The sequence below is a fragment of the Paramisgurnus dabryanus genome, chromosome 19 (assembly GCF_030506205.2).
Source record: "Paramisgurnus dabryanus chromosome 19, PD_genome_1.1, whole genome shotgun sequence".
Lineage (NCBI taxonomy): Eukaryota > Metazoa > Chordata > Actinopteri > Cypriniformes > Cobitidae > Paramisgurnus > Paramisgurnus dabryanus.
The window spans coordinates 3,927,675-3,942,659 of record NC_133355.1 but is presented as its reverse complement, the minus strand read 5'-3'; the positions used below and the strand labels follow the sequence as shown (position 1 = coordinate 3,942,659).

The 14,985-nt window shown below is 46.0% G+C and overlaps 1 protein-coding gene across 2 annotated transcripts; it reads left to right on the top strand.

Moving 5' to 3' along the window:
* Positions 1-86: 86 nt before the first annotated feature.
* Positions 87-13,687, top strand: LOC135773731 (adhesion G protein-coupled receptor B1-like). 2 transcript variants are annotated; one of them, XM_065283490.2, is made up of 32 exons: positions 87-410; positions 2,379-3,249; positions 3,844-3,993; positions 4,083-4,178; positions 4,284-4,445; positions 4,521-4,685; positions 4,882-5,046; positions 5,134-5,298; positions 5,379-5,480; positions 5,597-5,703; positions 5,789-5,983; positions 6,091-6,159; positions 6,358-6,466; positions 6,550-6,693; positions 6,781-6,856; positions 6,970-7,072; positions 7,418-7,461; positions 8,225-8,348; positions 9,025-9,128; positions 9,222-9,324; positions 9,411-9,561; positions 9,642-9,711; positions 9,802-9,868; positions 9,959-10,044; positions 10,138-10,309; positions 10,397-10,492; positions 10,585-10,621; positions 10,791-11,425; positions 11,512-11,547; positions 11,741-11,845; positions 11,935-11,985; positions 12,074-13,687. In XM_065283490.2, the coding sequence occupies exons 2-32, from the start codon at positions 2,544-2,546 to the stop codon at positions 12,269-12,271; spliced, it is 4,593 nt and encodes a 1,530-aa protein (XP_065139562.1). In that variant the 5' UTR covers positions 87-410; positions 2,379-2,543; the 3' UTR covers positions 12,272-13,687. The 2 variants fall into 2 exon arrangements, with proteins under 2 accessions (XP_065139562.1, XP_065139553.1); XM_065283481.2 differs by having other exon boundaries at positions 4,281-4,445.
* The last annotated feature ends 1,298 nt before the right edge of the window (positions 13,688-14,985 follow it).

Sequence of the window (14,985 nt, the reverse complement as noted above, 5' to 3'; positions counted from 1 at the left end):
TCTCATTCACCGGTGCGCGCAATCCACGCGGGTGGAGGGGTATATAAAGCAGCGCGAGGAGGCCACACGCTACACTCGGACTGAAACCACTTCAGACCACAAGCTGCAAGACTCCGAAGCCGAGAGTTACCAACCACAGCCCGAGCGCGCCACCGGAGCTGCTCGTTTATTTTCCTGCATCGGCTCTCAGTGGAATAGCTGCAGAAACAGACGCAGAGGTTGGTAGTAAACTCTCTGGAGTTTGATCAGAGTCGCTTTGTGCCGTTGCGCTTGTGGAAGTGAAGTGCGCCGAAAATTCAAATCCGGGACGTCTGGACGCGTTTGATCCCGCATCCCAACTTTCCCGTCGAAGACTTTGAAACCGTTGGATGGAGTGCGCATTATAGAGACTCTACAGTAACTTTAAACAGGTAACAGAAGTGTGGCGTCAAGTTAAATGTTTATGCATTCGCACTGTGCTTTGATCGAGGAGTGTCTGCAGGCGCGTGTGCTGAGTGATGCCAAACTTTCTGTTCATCTGTTGCTTCTGATGAGCTGCTTTGGTGGTTTTTAAGAGTCGTGGATGAATGCGTGGATGAGCGGTGGGTGCTGAACTTCTCCATTGTCGCTGTCCGTGGTGCTGAATCGTCTCAATGTAAATTCTTGTGTTTCTATCCGCGCATGTGACTTTGGTTTGTTCTGTATGTGTGTGTCTGTATTTGTGAGGTTTGTTGTATAGAAGCGGGCGATGAACATTGTGATTATTTACCGAAGGTCTTCTTCTTGACCACGCAAGTTAGTTCATAAACATTTTCTCATATTATTGCAGATGATTAAAGGTAATCTACTTGAATCCAAGACACGAATTTCTGACTTATTTTAGTCGAAAAGAAACGCGTCTGCATGTTCAGTTTTTACTACGTGACATTATTACACCAAACTAATACCATGCGCTGTGTTGTTTGTAAAGTTGTTGCGCACTGAAAAATTCCCTCGAAGTGTCTGACATTGGCTGATCGTGTCTAAAGCGCGTGCATGTGCTGCTGTGTTCTTCTTTTAGTTATAGCCGTTGTGTTCATTTATTTTTTATTTAGTGAGTCAATGCAGTCCGAATGTTTAGATTAATAAGAACATAGCATTCATTTTGAATCAAAGTGATTTTAGAAAATGATATAGAAGCACATTAACAGCACGAACACAAATATTGTAAAAAGCATTTTATTATACTAAATGTGTGTGTGTGTTATTGTCAGAGAGTACATGTGTGGTTATTCTTCTCAAAGCAAAAGAGTCTCAGTAACAGATCTGAGCCCACAGATGGCTTGGCATGTGTTTGGAAGAGCTGTGTGTGTTTCAGACTTTCCCAGGATTAAACACAAAGCCCATGTGTTTGTTCAGATCACACACAATCTGACATTCATTTCAGGATCAGAGCGGCTAGAAGATGTGCAGCCCATGATGATCTGTGGCTTCACATCCAATCATTCACATAACCTCTGAGAATCTCTTTCTCACTTCCTCCTGTCTCTACTTCAGCTCTCTCAAAAATCAGCTGTTTTCATAACCACCTAAATAATGTCTCATTTCAGCCCACCAGTCGGAGGAAAGAGAGAAAGAGAGAGGCTGATCGACGGAGCTGAAGTGCTCTCTGTAGAGATAATAGTTTCCGGTTTTTTGCATCAGTAATAAACTCTGTCAGCAGTGCGTTTGACTCTGTAAAACTGAAGAAAGCTTTTTAAACAGAGTTTAAAATCAAATAAAAAATAATAATTTATTTCCAAATACAGCAGACAGATTGAGAGAGTCTTTAAATGAGCGTCTTTGTGTTAGGTGTGCGATGACACATGGAAGATCTCTGATGCTGCATGCATCTCTGCTGCGTGTTATTCTTTTCCTCGGGGTGAGGGAAGGCAAATTAAAGTGCACCTTCAAATGCACAGAGATGCCCGTAACACAGGAGATGTGTTTCTCGGGCACCTGTAGCTATGGCAACAGTCAGACTTCTTTGAAACTGGCAGAGAAAGTTCTGCAAACACTGTGCTCTGTAAGGGAGGGGTGAGCATTCCTGCAGAAATCTCTGTCTCTCTAGCACCGAACCCTCGTGGGCGTGAGCTGAGTCCGCGTGGACGTCAGTTTGACGCAATCGATTGCGCCACGTGTGAAAGCGTGGGCAGCGGAGAACTGCGGGGAGAGAGATTCCTGTGAAGGGCACAGTAATTATAGTCTAAGTGTAATGGCGATGTGCACATTAGCGGCTAACATTCCGACAGTGCAGAGCTCGTGCAGAGCTCCTCAGTAGATGTGATTCACAAGTGCATTTGCTCAACTGTTTTACTGTCTGTTCAGTCATTTGAAAGACCCTGATGATGCTCACTGTCTTCTTTTTTCCTGTCCTACAGACATGGCCCCAGTTTAACGTAGTGAAGAATCAAAACCCTCCATCAAGGTTAAGCATAGAGAACAAACCAGACCCTTGCCAGGTCAAAAGAAGCTCAGCTAAATCCCCTGAACCACATAGAACCACAAATCCATCGAGGGTCCACCCGTCCTCCAGAAGACAGAAGATGGAGTGGCGGTTCGTCTTGTTGGCGCTGTACGCGTGCTTGATGTTCAACCCCGGTATCTGTACTCCCTCTGGGCCTGCTTCCGCCACCTGCGCCACCTTGGAGCAAAGCCGCTTCTTTGGCGTATTCTCCTCTAAGACCGCCCTGTCGTCATCGCCGTGCTCCTGGACCTTGCAGAATCCTGATCCTCGCAGATACACCGTCTACATGAAAATCACCAAGCCTACCGAGTCCTGCACCCCGCGCCAGATCCGAACCTTCCAGTTCGACTCCTTCCTGGAGACCTCACGCACGTACCTGGGAATGGAGAGCTTCGATGAGGTGGTGCGACTGTGTGACGCGTCCTCTGCGGTGGCCTACCTGGAGTCCAGCAAACAGTTCCTACAGCTGCGAAAAGTGACGCCACGTCTTGGTACGGAGCCCGTGGAGGCCGTTGAGGAAAATGACGAAGGTAGCCAATTCAGTGCTGAGTTTCTGGTTGTGGGGAAGAGGAACCCAAGCATGCCGGCCTGTGAGATGCTGTGTCAATGGTTGGAAGATTGCCTGGCGACCAGTACCCACGGAAACCTCTGCGGTATCATGGCAACGCCCTGCCAATGTTGGGAACCACCCAAAAGGAGGCAAGGTGGCTGCTATAGGGGCGGAGTCTACACAGAGAAGTGCACACCTACCGTTAGAGACAGCAACCGAGACGCTGAGATCATGAGTAAGTGTGTGAGATGCATCTAAACACACACACATACACAAAAACACACACACAGACACACACACATAGGTTTCAGTTGCAGAATGTTAATGTCACTGTAATTGTTTGCTAAAATGAAAACAGAGTTTGATGCTTTTCCAAAAGAAAAACTCTTTTATTTAGTTCAGTCAATGCGGCTCTGCCAGAGCAGCTGTTCTATAGTCATGCTCACAAAGTCTCCATTGAAGCAATCGATGCCCGCTTGAGGTTTCCATAGCAACCCATCAGGCTCCAAAAGCACCACATGCACAGAGAGCGCCTCGGGTATTAGAGGCAGTTCACTTGTTCACAGACAGCCGTGCGGGGCGTCCTGCCATTCTCTTTAAATCAGAGAATGTTTGTTTACTTGACCTATCAGGCCTGCTGTTATGGAGACACGCAAATATAAAACCCACACTTACAAGAGAACAATGCTACATCGAACGGATTGGACTTGTAAAGTTTGCTGCAGATGCCAAAGTTGACCAGCAGATGTCAGTGCCGTCTGCTTCAGTAGTAGATGGGAATTGTTGAGGCTCTCTTTCAGACTCTGATCGCTGCGTGTTTGGTTTGCAGGAGGCTGGAACGGCTGGGGCCGCTGGTCCGAGTGCAGTAATGAGTGTGGCGGTGGAGTCCAGGTGCGCAGTCGCTCATGTCAACCTGAGGATGGCGTCTGTGAGGGTGTGGTAGAGGAGGGACGATCCTGCAACCCTCAGCCCTGCATCGGTAAGTTTAGTGTCCATCAGCACATCCTGCATTCAGTCATAAAATTATGTCATAGTTTACACTCGTTTTTGTCACGTCGATTCACGCAGGTCAAGTCAGACAAAGGAGTCAAGCCTTACGCGCCATCATCGGCCAACGGCGAGATGCTGATGGTACCATAATGGCAAACCAGGCCCCTCAGAAAGGTGTGTGTCTCCATCATAATGTTAAAGTAGAGTTAGCCTAACTCAAAATACAAATGTGCATCACTCAGAGACATTGTTTTTAACCCGTATGTTTGTGTGCAGAAGAAGTTCAGCAGGACGAGTGGTCTTCGTGGAGTGTTTGTTCTGTGAGCTGTGGAGAAGGCTGGCAAACACGTTCTCGCTCCTGCATGACGTCTGCTCACAGTACACCATGCATCGGGCCTTTGAGAGAGAATCGACCCTGCAACAACACTGCTGTCTGCCCAGGTACACTCAAACACACGTTTCACACATTATGTCTCTCCTGTGAACAGAGCTTTAACATTGATTTTGTGTCTGCAGTGAACGGCTCATGGGACGAATGGGCACCGTGGAGTTTGTGCTCATCCACATGCGGTCGTGGTTATCGCGATCGTGTCCGTACCTGCAAACAGCCTCGGCACGGTGGAACGCCCTGCCGCGGACCCGCCAAACAGACCAAGTTTTGCAACATCGCCGTCTGTCCAGGTGAGCATCAAATTCCTCAGCCTTAATGCTATTCAAGCTCTGAACACCAGGTGGCACTGTAGACCTTAACAATCTCAGCTGTGAGAAATCAGTCAACACGTTTTATGCTTTCAGTCTGTTTTCTCCTCATTTCATTCAATGATAACTCAACCAACTGTGAACTAACACATCAACTGCCTGTGTTCTCTGTTTGTAGTTGATGGTTCTTGGAACGATTGGTCCGCCTGGAGCCCGTGCTCATCTTCTTGCTCTAATGGAACGATGCAGAGAACCCGCGAGTGTAACGGTCCATCGTACGGAGGCTCGGAGTGCAGAGGGGAATGGCTGGAGACCAGCAATTGCTTTCTCCGAGATTGCCCTGGTACAAATGCTTGAATAAAATGTAAACCGTAAAATGCATTATCCGATTGGGTGGTCGGTATTAACGTCCTGTGTTGCTTTCCTCTAGTGGACGGGAGGTGGCTGTCGTGGAGCACGTGGGCCAGTTGCAGTAAAAGCTGTGGTGGAGGTCACCAGCTGAGACAGAGAGTGTGCGAGGGGCCGTTTTTTAAAGGAGAGCCATGCAACGGTGACAAAACAGAGCTGCGAACCTGTAACGAGAAACGCTGTCCAGGTGAGGCATTAAACCATGTAGTGATTTTGAGAAAGAAAGAAGTGGCAGTGGCATTGACCGTTGATCACTTTGTGTTGCAGAACCTCACGAGATCTGCGGAGAGGAGAACTACAGCAGTGTGGTGTGGAAGAAGACCCCCGCTGGCGACACCGCGGCTGTGCCCTGCCCATCTGATGCCACAGGTACTGATCCCAGCGCTCTGCTACTGCTACTGTGGTTTGTTTATGTCAGTTAGACGTGATAAACGAGGACGGATGCTCCCTCCAACTTAGTGTTTACCCTTCTGTGAATTCTGCAGGCATGATTCTGCGAAAATGCACGCTGGACGCTGTGGGTCTGGCATTCTGGGAAAACCCCACTTACGTTAAATGCATCTCCAAAGAATTCCAGGATATCCAGACGCAGGTAAGACAGACAGAGAGCTCTGAAAGTGTCTGTGCAGAGACTTTAGGCCTACAATTAGAAAACTGAGTGCCCCTCTTGTCTGCAGACACGCGATCACGTGACTCAGTTGCAGCGCGGTCAGCTGGTGGACGGCGTATCGGAGGTGCTTTCCAAACTTAGGATGGCATCAACTGATGGTACAAAGTACAGCGGAGATCTGCTGGCTGTGATGGAGGTCTTGAGGAACAGCACCGAGATCTTCAGAGGATCTGGATATAGTCTGAGCAATGTTGATGTAGAGGTACACACAAACACACACACACACACACACACACACACACACACATGTGAATACAGTGAATATGATCAAAGTGTCTAACTAACTAATTGTAATGCTTTGACCCACAGAACTATGCCAACACCATCAGTAACTTACTGCAGGAGACAAACAAAGACAAATGGGAGGAAGCTCAGCTGGTGAGTCATCAAGTCTGTACACTTACTATACAGTTTTATTTCTCAGGTGGAGTTTTAAGAGAAAAGGGTTGAATACTATTCAGTGAACTCTGAAGTTATGAGATCTGATGCATCAATAAAATGTTCCTCTGGTTGTGTGTTTTAAGTTAAGAGTGTGTGTGGATTCATATCTACGCCGTCTTTGTGTCTCTACTACAGATGGGTGCAAACATCAGAGAGTTTTTTAATCTGGTCGAGAACTTCATTGACATGATCGGACGTCAGATGAGAGATTTTCAGGACATCTATGAGGTCACCGAGAATCTGGGTGAGTGTGAAAGCGATGACGAGGGGCAGGTGGATTTGTATGTGTGTTTGTGTGTGTCTGACTGGTGTTTTCTGCCCAATCAGAGCTCAGCATCCAGAAGCGTCCCCGAACAATGACCTCTGACGTGACATTTCCCATGAAGGGCTGGCGCGGGATGATCGATTGGGTCCGTAATTCAGAAGAGAAGATTACTGTATCCCGCAACGCCTTGAGTCTGGACGTGCCAGGTACACACACACACACACACAGAGAGACACACAAGCATGCATCTTATATGTGTGTTGAGATTAACACCGCTCTGAATGTGTGTTTAGATGCTGAGCAGAGCACTGGTTTTGTGACTGGCATCGTTCTCTACAGAAATCTGGCCCCAATTCTGTCCTTTCAGAGGTGAACACTTTACTGCAGTCTAAACATTATGTGTAATTCTTGGTGTATTAAGTCATGAATAACAGTGAATATAATTGATCTGGTTAATGACATTTCATATCTACCTCCCACAGTAATAACACACTGCTGAACTCAAAGGTTGTCACGGTAACAGTGAAGCCCAACCCCGGTTTCTTGTCGGCTCCGGTCGAGATCGAGTTCCCCCACCTGCACAATGTGAGTAACCATGGCAACAGACACAGATCTAGGGCATAGATGCTGGATATGTCGCATTCTCCCAGGTTGTTTAAGATGTCTTCCTATATAAAACTGGTTAGTAAGGGAGACATCTCCGACATTCTGGGAGGAAGCTGATGAAATGAATCAGGTGTTTCATGTACGAAGAGATCTAAAACGTCCTGGTAGGGCCGACACGTAGGATTGGGTGGGAAAACACTGATCTAAAGTTCTGTCCTGTTTCATAGAATAAAGTGAGGTGTTCAGAAGGAAGTGACATATGACACAGAACACACACCTCCTCACCAGACCTCTCACCTCTCTTTCTCTCTGTCTGTCTTTCAGGGCACTGTTAATGAGACCTGCATCGCCTGGGACGAGAGTGACAGGTGGGTGGAATCGCGTTTGTGTGTGTGCGTGTGTGTGTGTTATCATCACTGCCTGAAAGGTCAACACACTCTCTAGTGCCCTCAGTACAGTGTGTACTCTCCAAACCTCCCTAAGAGCTGATAAATATATTCAAATGAGCCTCCGCCCTCTTCAACACATCACTTATGACCTCATGAATATTCATACCTCTTAATGATTCTCTCTCACTGCCCACACACACATACACATGCAGATGGATGAAGCATGATTCACTTTCTAGAGTCTGAGCTGAAATAAATTAGTCATCTTCATTCTTTTATTCTAAACTTTTATAAAACGTCACACATGATTCAGCTATTCTTTCCTTTTTTATTGTTATTTTGTTTTTCTCTTACCCTGAATTCATTGTTTGATGCGGACGCAGACAAAAACAAACAAACAGACAGACAGACAGACAGAGGAAAAGACACACAGATGTGTTTGTTTTTTAGTCGGATCAGCATTGGCGTGTAAAAATAAAAATGTTTAAGTAGATTTTATTTGTTATGTTAAAAAATCCGTGCGTAGTATTTTCATGTAAGATGTGATATCAGACCCTTTATTTATGTAACGTTTTATCAACAATTCAACACAAATAGACTTCATCTCTAACAAAAACTAAATATTATTTGGTGAAATGCATGAATGTGTAAATGAAAATATTTCAGCGTATCACTGAGTGAGTGAGTGAGAGAGAGTGAGAGAGCGAGCGCGTTTATAATGTGTGTGTGTGTTTGTGTGCAGCGCGTCCCCGTTCGGCTCCTGGTCCGCGCGCGGCTGCAGATCGGTGTCGCGCGACTTCAGCAGCACATGCGTGTGTGACGGACTGTCCACATTCGCCCTGATCGCGCGACCAAACCCCGATCCGGTAAGTGTCTCGTTACCGCCGCGTCTTACCGTGCATGTGTGTGTGTTTTCGTGTTGTCGATCGTCGTGTGAGTCTCGTGCGTTTTTAAATGAATGCTGATATTTGATGTCATGTCTATGAATGAATGATTACGTTGTGTGTGTTGTGTCGTGTTTTTGTGTTGTATGTTGTATATCATATGGCAGCAGTTTAATTCATGTAAAGATTTGGTTGATGCTCGTCGTGGCGCAGAGTCGAGAAGCAGTTGCTATGGTAACCACATCCGCAGTCTCTCGCGCGCTTTAATGTGGTTATCAGCGCTGCAGCGCGACGCGTGAAGACAGAACGCATTTTGTTTATCATCAGCGATGCTGTGCGACGCGTTCTGCTTTGACGCGTTGCGCGGTAACGTTGCTGTGACTTTTTACATGTCTTGTGTTTGAAGGGCAAATGAAGGAGAAATAAAATGAGTGTGTGTTAAATTTAACAAGCGCAATTCTCTCTTTTTGTCTTTCTCTGTCTCTCTTTCTCTCGCTCCCTTTATCTCCCTCCCCTCTCTCTCTCTCTCTCTCTCTCTCTCTCTCTCTCTCTCTCTCTATCACCTTCACGTGTCCTTCACATGAGCTGCCCTATTTCTGACAGTCATTTGTCCCAAGCGTGTGAATTAACACTGATGTTGGTGTTTTTTTCTTCACAGAACATGGATAAGTCTCTATTGCCGTCGGTTACGATGATCGTAGGATGTGGGGTGTCATCTCTCACGCTCCTCCTCCTCATCATCATCTACGTCTCAGTGTGGAAGTAAGAGACTCGCAATGATTAATTGAACAATGGATTTTAAGTGAGGAAGTGTGCAGGTTTATTAATGGAATAACTTTTTGTTTTCTGTCTCAGGTACATCCGTTCTGAGCGCTCCGTTATCCTCATCAACTTTTGTCTGTCAATCATCTGCTCTAATGCCCTCATTCTGATTGGTCAGACACAAGCTCGCAACAAGGTGAGGTGACCCCAGATCCCGACGCTGACCTCTTGGTATTTACGTCTCAGCTGTGGCTCACTCGCGTCTTGTTTTGTCTCACGCAGGTGATGTGCACGTTAGTGGCGGCGTTCCTGCATTTCTTTTTCTTGTCTTCATTCTGCTGGGTCCTGACGGAGGCGTGGCAGTCGTACATGGCCGTCACGGGCCGCCTGCGGAATCGCATCATCCGCAAACGCTTCTTGTGTCTTGGATGGGGTGAGTTTGTGTCTGTGTGCTGGTTTCAGACTTTTTCTTCAGCTGCTGATTGGTTGTAACGCTGTGTTTCTTCATATCAGGTCTCCCTGCTTTAGTGGTCGCTGTTTCTGTGGGTTTCACCAAAGCTAAAGGTTACGGCACCGTAAACTAGTGAGTACTCCTAGTTTGTTTAACACAACACCCTGACAAACACGCAGCTGCAGTTATGTTCATTTTCTGAAAATCTGTCTGTCTTTACAGCTGCTGGCTGTCTCTCGAGGGCGGTCTCTTGTACTCGTTCGTGGGTCCGGCCGCTGCCGTTGTCCTGGTAAGGAGCTGCTTGTGTTCACTCAATGCACATTCATGCAGACGCAGCGTTGAGCGTTCAGTAACATCTTTCTGTCTTTGTGCTGTTTAGGTGAACATGGTGATCGGTATTCTGGTTTTCAACAAGCTTGTGTCCAAGGACGGTATCACCGATGTGAAACTGAAGGAGCGTGCTGGGTAAGATTATACGCACCTAGATCAACAGCGGTCTTGACAGCGCACACCTGCAGCATTAGTTGTTAAATGCGCCGTTCCTCTTGTGTCCCGCAGGGCGTCGCTGTGGAGCTCTTGTGTGGTTTTGCCTCTGCTTGCTCTCACGTGGATGTCAGCGGTGTTGGCCATCACAGACCGGCGATCCGCTCTATTCCAGATCCTCTTCGCTGTCTTTGATTCTCTTGAGGGTTTCATCATTGTCATGGTGCACTGCATCCTGCGTCGAGAGGTGAGCGGCGCGCCAGAAGCCACTGTGTATGTGACGTTCATGTGCGTTTGAATGCTTGAGGGCTCACGAGTTTGTGTGCGTTTTTAGGTTCAGGAGGCAGTGAAGTGTCGCGTTGTGGACCGTAAAGACGACGGCAATGGCGATTCTGGGAGCTCGCTACAGAACGGCCACACGCAGCTCATGGTGAGCGCACGCACACAAACTGATGCGTTCTGATGCTAATGAGATTAGCTGATGTGATCTAACCTTTCTTGTTGTTTCTTCTATGGCTTCAGTCTGATTTTGAGAAGGACGCTGACTCAAACCGACCAGGTGAGGCGTTACTTGCTGTCACCCCTCACACAAGGCACATAAATCTCTCTTGACAATAAACCTCACATAGCAACTGATTCTTGAAGATACGTTAGCTCAGTAGTGTCATTAAGGTTAGGTTAACAAAGAATAAAAGTTGACGTGTCTCTCTCTGCCCCCCTCCCGTCAGGTTGTATGAAGAGCTCCTCAGAGGAAAAGATGCCCCCGCCTCAGCTTCCTCTGCCCCTCGGTCCAAACTTCCACACGCTTCCGTCTAACCCCGGCAGTAAGAGCCACATTCCCCCCGTTCCCGAATACTCCAGCCACACTCTTACTCTGCGCAGGGAGAAGGGGCGCGGGGTGGACCCGACCTGCGGCAAACCCGTGTACGTGTGTGACAGTGAGCTCTTCAAGCAGCTAGATGCGGACCTGGCCCGGGTTCAGGCCGAGAGCGTCTGTCCGGACGGCAGCGGTTACGTGCTCTTGCCGAACACCACCTCCACGCTGCGCTCCAAACCCAAAGACGACTCCAGCGGCTCCGGCAAGTACAGCGTGAGCACCGAGCTGCCGCAGGCCCGTCTCATGCACCTGAGCGGAACCTTCGCCGAACCGCAGGCTGCATACGCCGTCAAAACTCTGCCTGCCGACCGCGTCAGCGTGTCCTACTCCGAGCGCGACTCGCCCATTCAGAACATTCACAACATCTCTAGCGAGAGTCACGTGACCAGCAGCTTGGGCGACACCTTTGACTCGATGAACTCCATGATGTCCAAGAGCGAAACCATTTCCACGCTGTCCATGAGCTCTCTGGAGGTCAGCGAGGGGGTAAGATATTTGACCCATACACTTAGACGATAATGAAATGATTGAACAGATTAACTTGACACTCGTCTTTTCTCTCTCTTTCACAGAGACAGAAGTCTCGCTATGCAGAACTGGACTTTGAGGTAATTGTTGTTATTCACGTAAAATACGGCTCAGCTAGTAGCTTGATTAACAGCAGACAGGAGAACACTGTAAACCTTATTTAATAACACATGCACAGCGCTTCGAACATTAAAGTTAAATGACAAAACAGAAATGAATTGGATGCTGATGTGAGAGAGTAACATTTCTCATCTGTTTCTTTTACTCATGTAGAAGATCATGCACACGAGAAAACGCCATCAGAATATGTTTCAGGATCTCAACAGAAAGATGCATCATGCCGAGAAAGACCGAGAATCGCCAGCCTCCGACAGTAAGGTATGTAAAGTGAAGCGATGTGTCAGGATTGGATGCGGTGGAGTGACATCATCAGAAATTGAGTTAATCATTCTCTCTTCTCTCTCCAGTCAATGAGATGGAGCGTTTCCTCAGCGGGAAGCGACAAAACAAACCACAGCGTAAGTGTACCAGTCACTTATTAAAGTATTAGTTTTCTCATCCGTGGAAAACCCTTTAACTCTCTTCTCGATGTCTCTCGATGTCCAGGATAAGCAGCAGGGTCCGATGGATCGATCATGGGAGACCATGAGCAGGTCGCAGGCGTCCCCTCCCGGCTGGGTCAGGAAAGACATGGAGCCGCTACAGGCGTCTCCTCTCGACCTCCAGGGCGTGGAATGGGAAAAGGCCGGAGCAAGCATCCCTCTCGTGGGCCAAGACATTATCGATCTGCAGACGGAGGTGTGAGGGCTTTATTTCAGACCCCAAACATCTCATCTGCCGTTGATTTGGAAAGAGAGCCGTGCAGAAGAAGCGAGGGCAGAGGGGGACGTGCCGTACCCGTCTGTCTTTTGAATCTGTGTCTCTCTGGCTCCAGTAGCAGCTCTCGGCTCAAGATGAGTCGGTATAGGGCATCTAAACAGAGCAGAAGCTTTTCCAAACTGTTTTAGGTGCTCCGTGTGAGGAGAAATTCCAGTTGGTTGATCGAGAGCTTTACCCGACGCTCTTCCATCTGCTCCAGGAGGGGTGTGGATGCCCGCCTGAGCCCTTTCGTTTTTGTGACTCCAGCTGGGAATGGCGAAGCTTTCCTGAGGAGGGTCGACCGATTCCTCGGCCGTCGGGAAGCAGACGTTTCCTGCAAGCCTCCGAGGGTTTTCTTTAGGCTGTGCCAAATGGACACGCGTGAACTGAAATCGCTGTGGGTTTCGTTGATTTGCGTGGGGAACTTCCGGACACTTCCGTTAAACTGTTAGGGGATATGTTTGTACTGTAAAACGAGCTGAGCGTTTACTTTTCTGTTAGTATTATTATGATTCATTTAATGTTATTTGTTCTTGTTATCAACGACATGATCTGTTCAACAACCTCGTTTTTAAGTGCGTGTGAAATAATTAATTCATCCCCATATCAGTAGCAGAAAGAAGCAACTTGAGCGCGTCTGACAGTGAAGAATATCAAACAGAATTTTTGCTGAACGGCATTCTGGGCGATGTAGGCTGAGCAACATGACTGTCAGTGTTGTTTTCCTCTTCTGCTTCATTCCCACCATCAGCTCTGTCTCCGGTCTCGTGAAGGAAAATCCCCAGCACAGACTGTATGGATTTCCCATCTGTGAACTTCCACAGTGCCGGCGTGAGACTCCTGGTAGAATCGATAGCGTGGCATCAATATGAAACAAGGACAGATACTTGATATCTGAGTATATTTTCTTGATATCTGATATATTTTCTATCATGTTTATAGAGCATATAGACACTTTGTCAACATTGACTATATTAGCAATTCAATGAGATGGGAACATAATGGACAACAGAAGGCCTTGCTGCTAACAGAAATGTCAGGAAAGCAAAAGATGACATCTCTAAAGACAGAGTTATAGCATAGAGATTTATGAACTGTGCCCTTCAGATTTTCTACTTGATCTCATCATATTGTTGAGACACTGAATCCTTGTTCACCTGTATGATCTCTTGTTTTATAAACGTGTGTGTGTGCGCGCGTGTGTGTGTTTATATTTTTGATCACATCTGAATTAGCGTTAGCTTCCTGAAGTCTGAATCTCCAGTATGTCTCTGTGGATTTGACATCCTGTTGTGATTGAAAGTTTAATGAACTATAGGTGAAAGTGTCTGGTTTCTAATAAAATAAATTACAGTAAAATTACACTGTGTCCATTTTTCATTTACCAGATTATGCTGGGAGGTGTTAATCCAACACAACTACAAGAAATAAATTAACATTTCATCTGCATAGTCCCACCTCAACTTCCTGACATGGGTCTTAACCAGAACTTGACATGTCAGACGTCTAAACATAAAGAACAACATTCTGAGTGACTAGTTATGGTTGACTCTAAACATTAAACTGAGAAGACATTTTAACATACAAAAATTCTAATTGTTCTTAATTGCCCAGTATTAAAGGTAGACAAGCTTTAAACATTGTATAAATTGTTAAGAGCAAAATGATAAGACAATAGAAAGTGAAGCCAAAATCATTAACATTTTGAGGGCTAGATTTTAAATCACACCAAAATTAAAGTAAGAATTTAAAAATATTGGCTATTCCAACTCACAGCAAACCAAACTCGTAGGCCCCGTACAAACTGCAAAGTTCGAGGATTAATATTCAGGAGTGAATCCCCTAAATGATCGTTTTATGTGTACAGAACAAGACTGGCTCCTGAAACTGTGATGATTGACACAGCGGTAACCATATCAACGTTCTGTCATATAGTGCGTTTAGATTTCACTATTTTGACCAAAGTAAAATTGCAGTATTTCATCCTCTTGTGTGAGCATTTAAAAAAGCTTTCAAATTGGGACAGCCATCCTCACGCTACAGTGACATCATTGGCCTTCAGAGGACACAGCCTCCAAATTGGGATGCACCTGACGGCTCCTTCACATTAAAAGAAAAGAGCACATTTTGCAGATAAAGGTTCCTTGTCACTGTTATTATTGTTATAAATGTGGTTTTGAAATAAAAATATTTCTGCAATACTGTGCATGCTGCGTTTTACTTTTGTATAGTTATTCATATTAAGATTGGATAGATTTGATATAATTTTGGATAGTTTACCGTTTTTCTGAATTGCTATAACATATTTTTTGAAACCATCACTTATTTTCTCAAAACTTTAAATACAAATACAAATTGTCATACTAAATTTACAGAACCCCTGACTCTTCTAGCAAAACTCAACAATTCCTTCAAAACCATTTCACTTGTGCTCAAAATCAAACTAAGCTATCAAATCATGCACACATAAAGTCTAGAATAAAAAAACACTAGAGAGCATTCATTACCTTAAAACATGTAAAACACAACATACAGAACATCTGCTTACAGAAAAATACATGTTTATAACAACACACTTGACAAATACTGTTTAATATCTCTATTACTGTAATCACAAGTCTAGTTCACTGAATATAGTGAATACTTTAAGTACTGCAAGT

What these genes read in the sequence shown, in the direction of transcription:
- LOC135773731 (XM_065283481.2), top strand. Translation starts at nt 2,544, where the DNA reads ATGGAGTGGCGGTTCGTCTTGTTGGCGCTGTACGCGTGCTTGATGTTC. An exon ending in AAACCAGGCCCCTCAGAAAG is followed by an intron (nt 4,179 to 4,280) that starts GTGTGTGTCTCC and finishes GTTTGTGTGCAG; the next exon opens with AAGAAGTTCAGCAGGACGAG. An exon ending in AGACACAAGCTCGCAACAAG is followed by an intron (nt 9,325 to 9,410) that starts GTGAGGTGACCC and finishes TGTCTCACGCAG; the next exon opens with GTGATGTGCACGTTAGTGGC.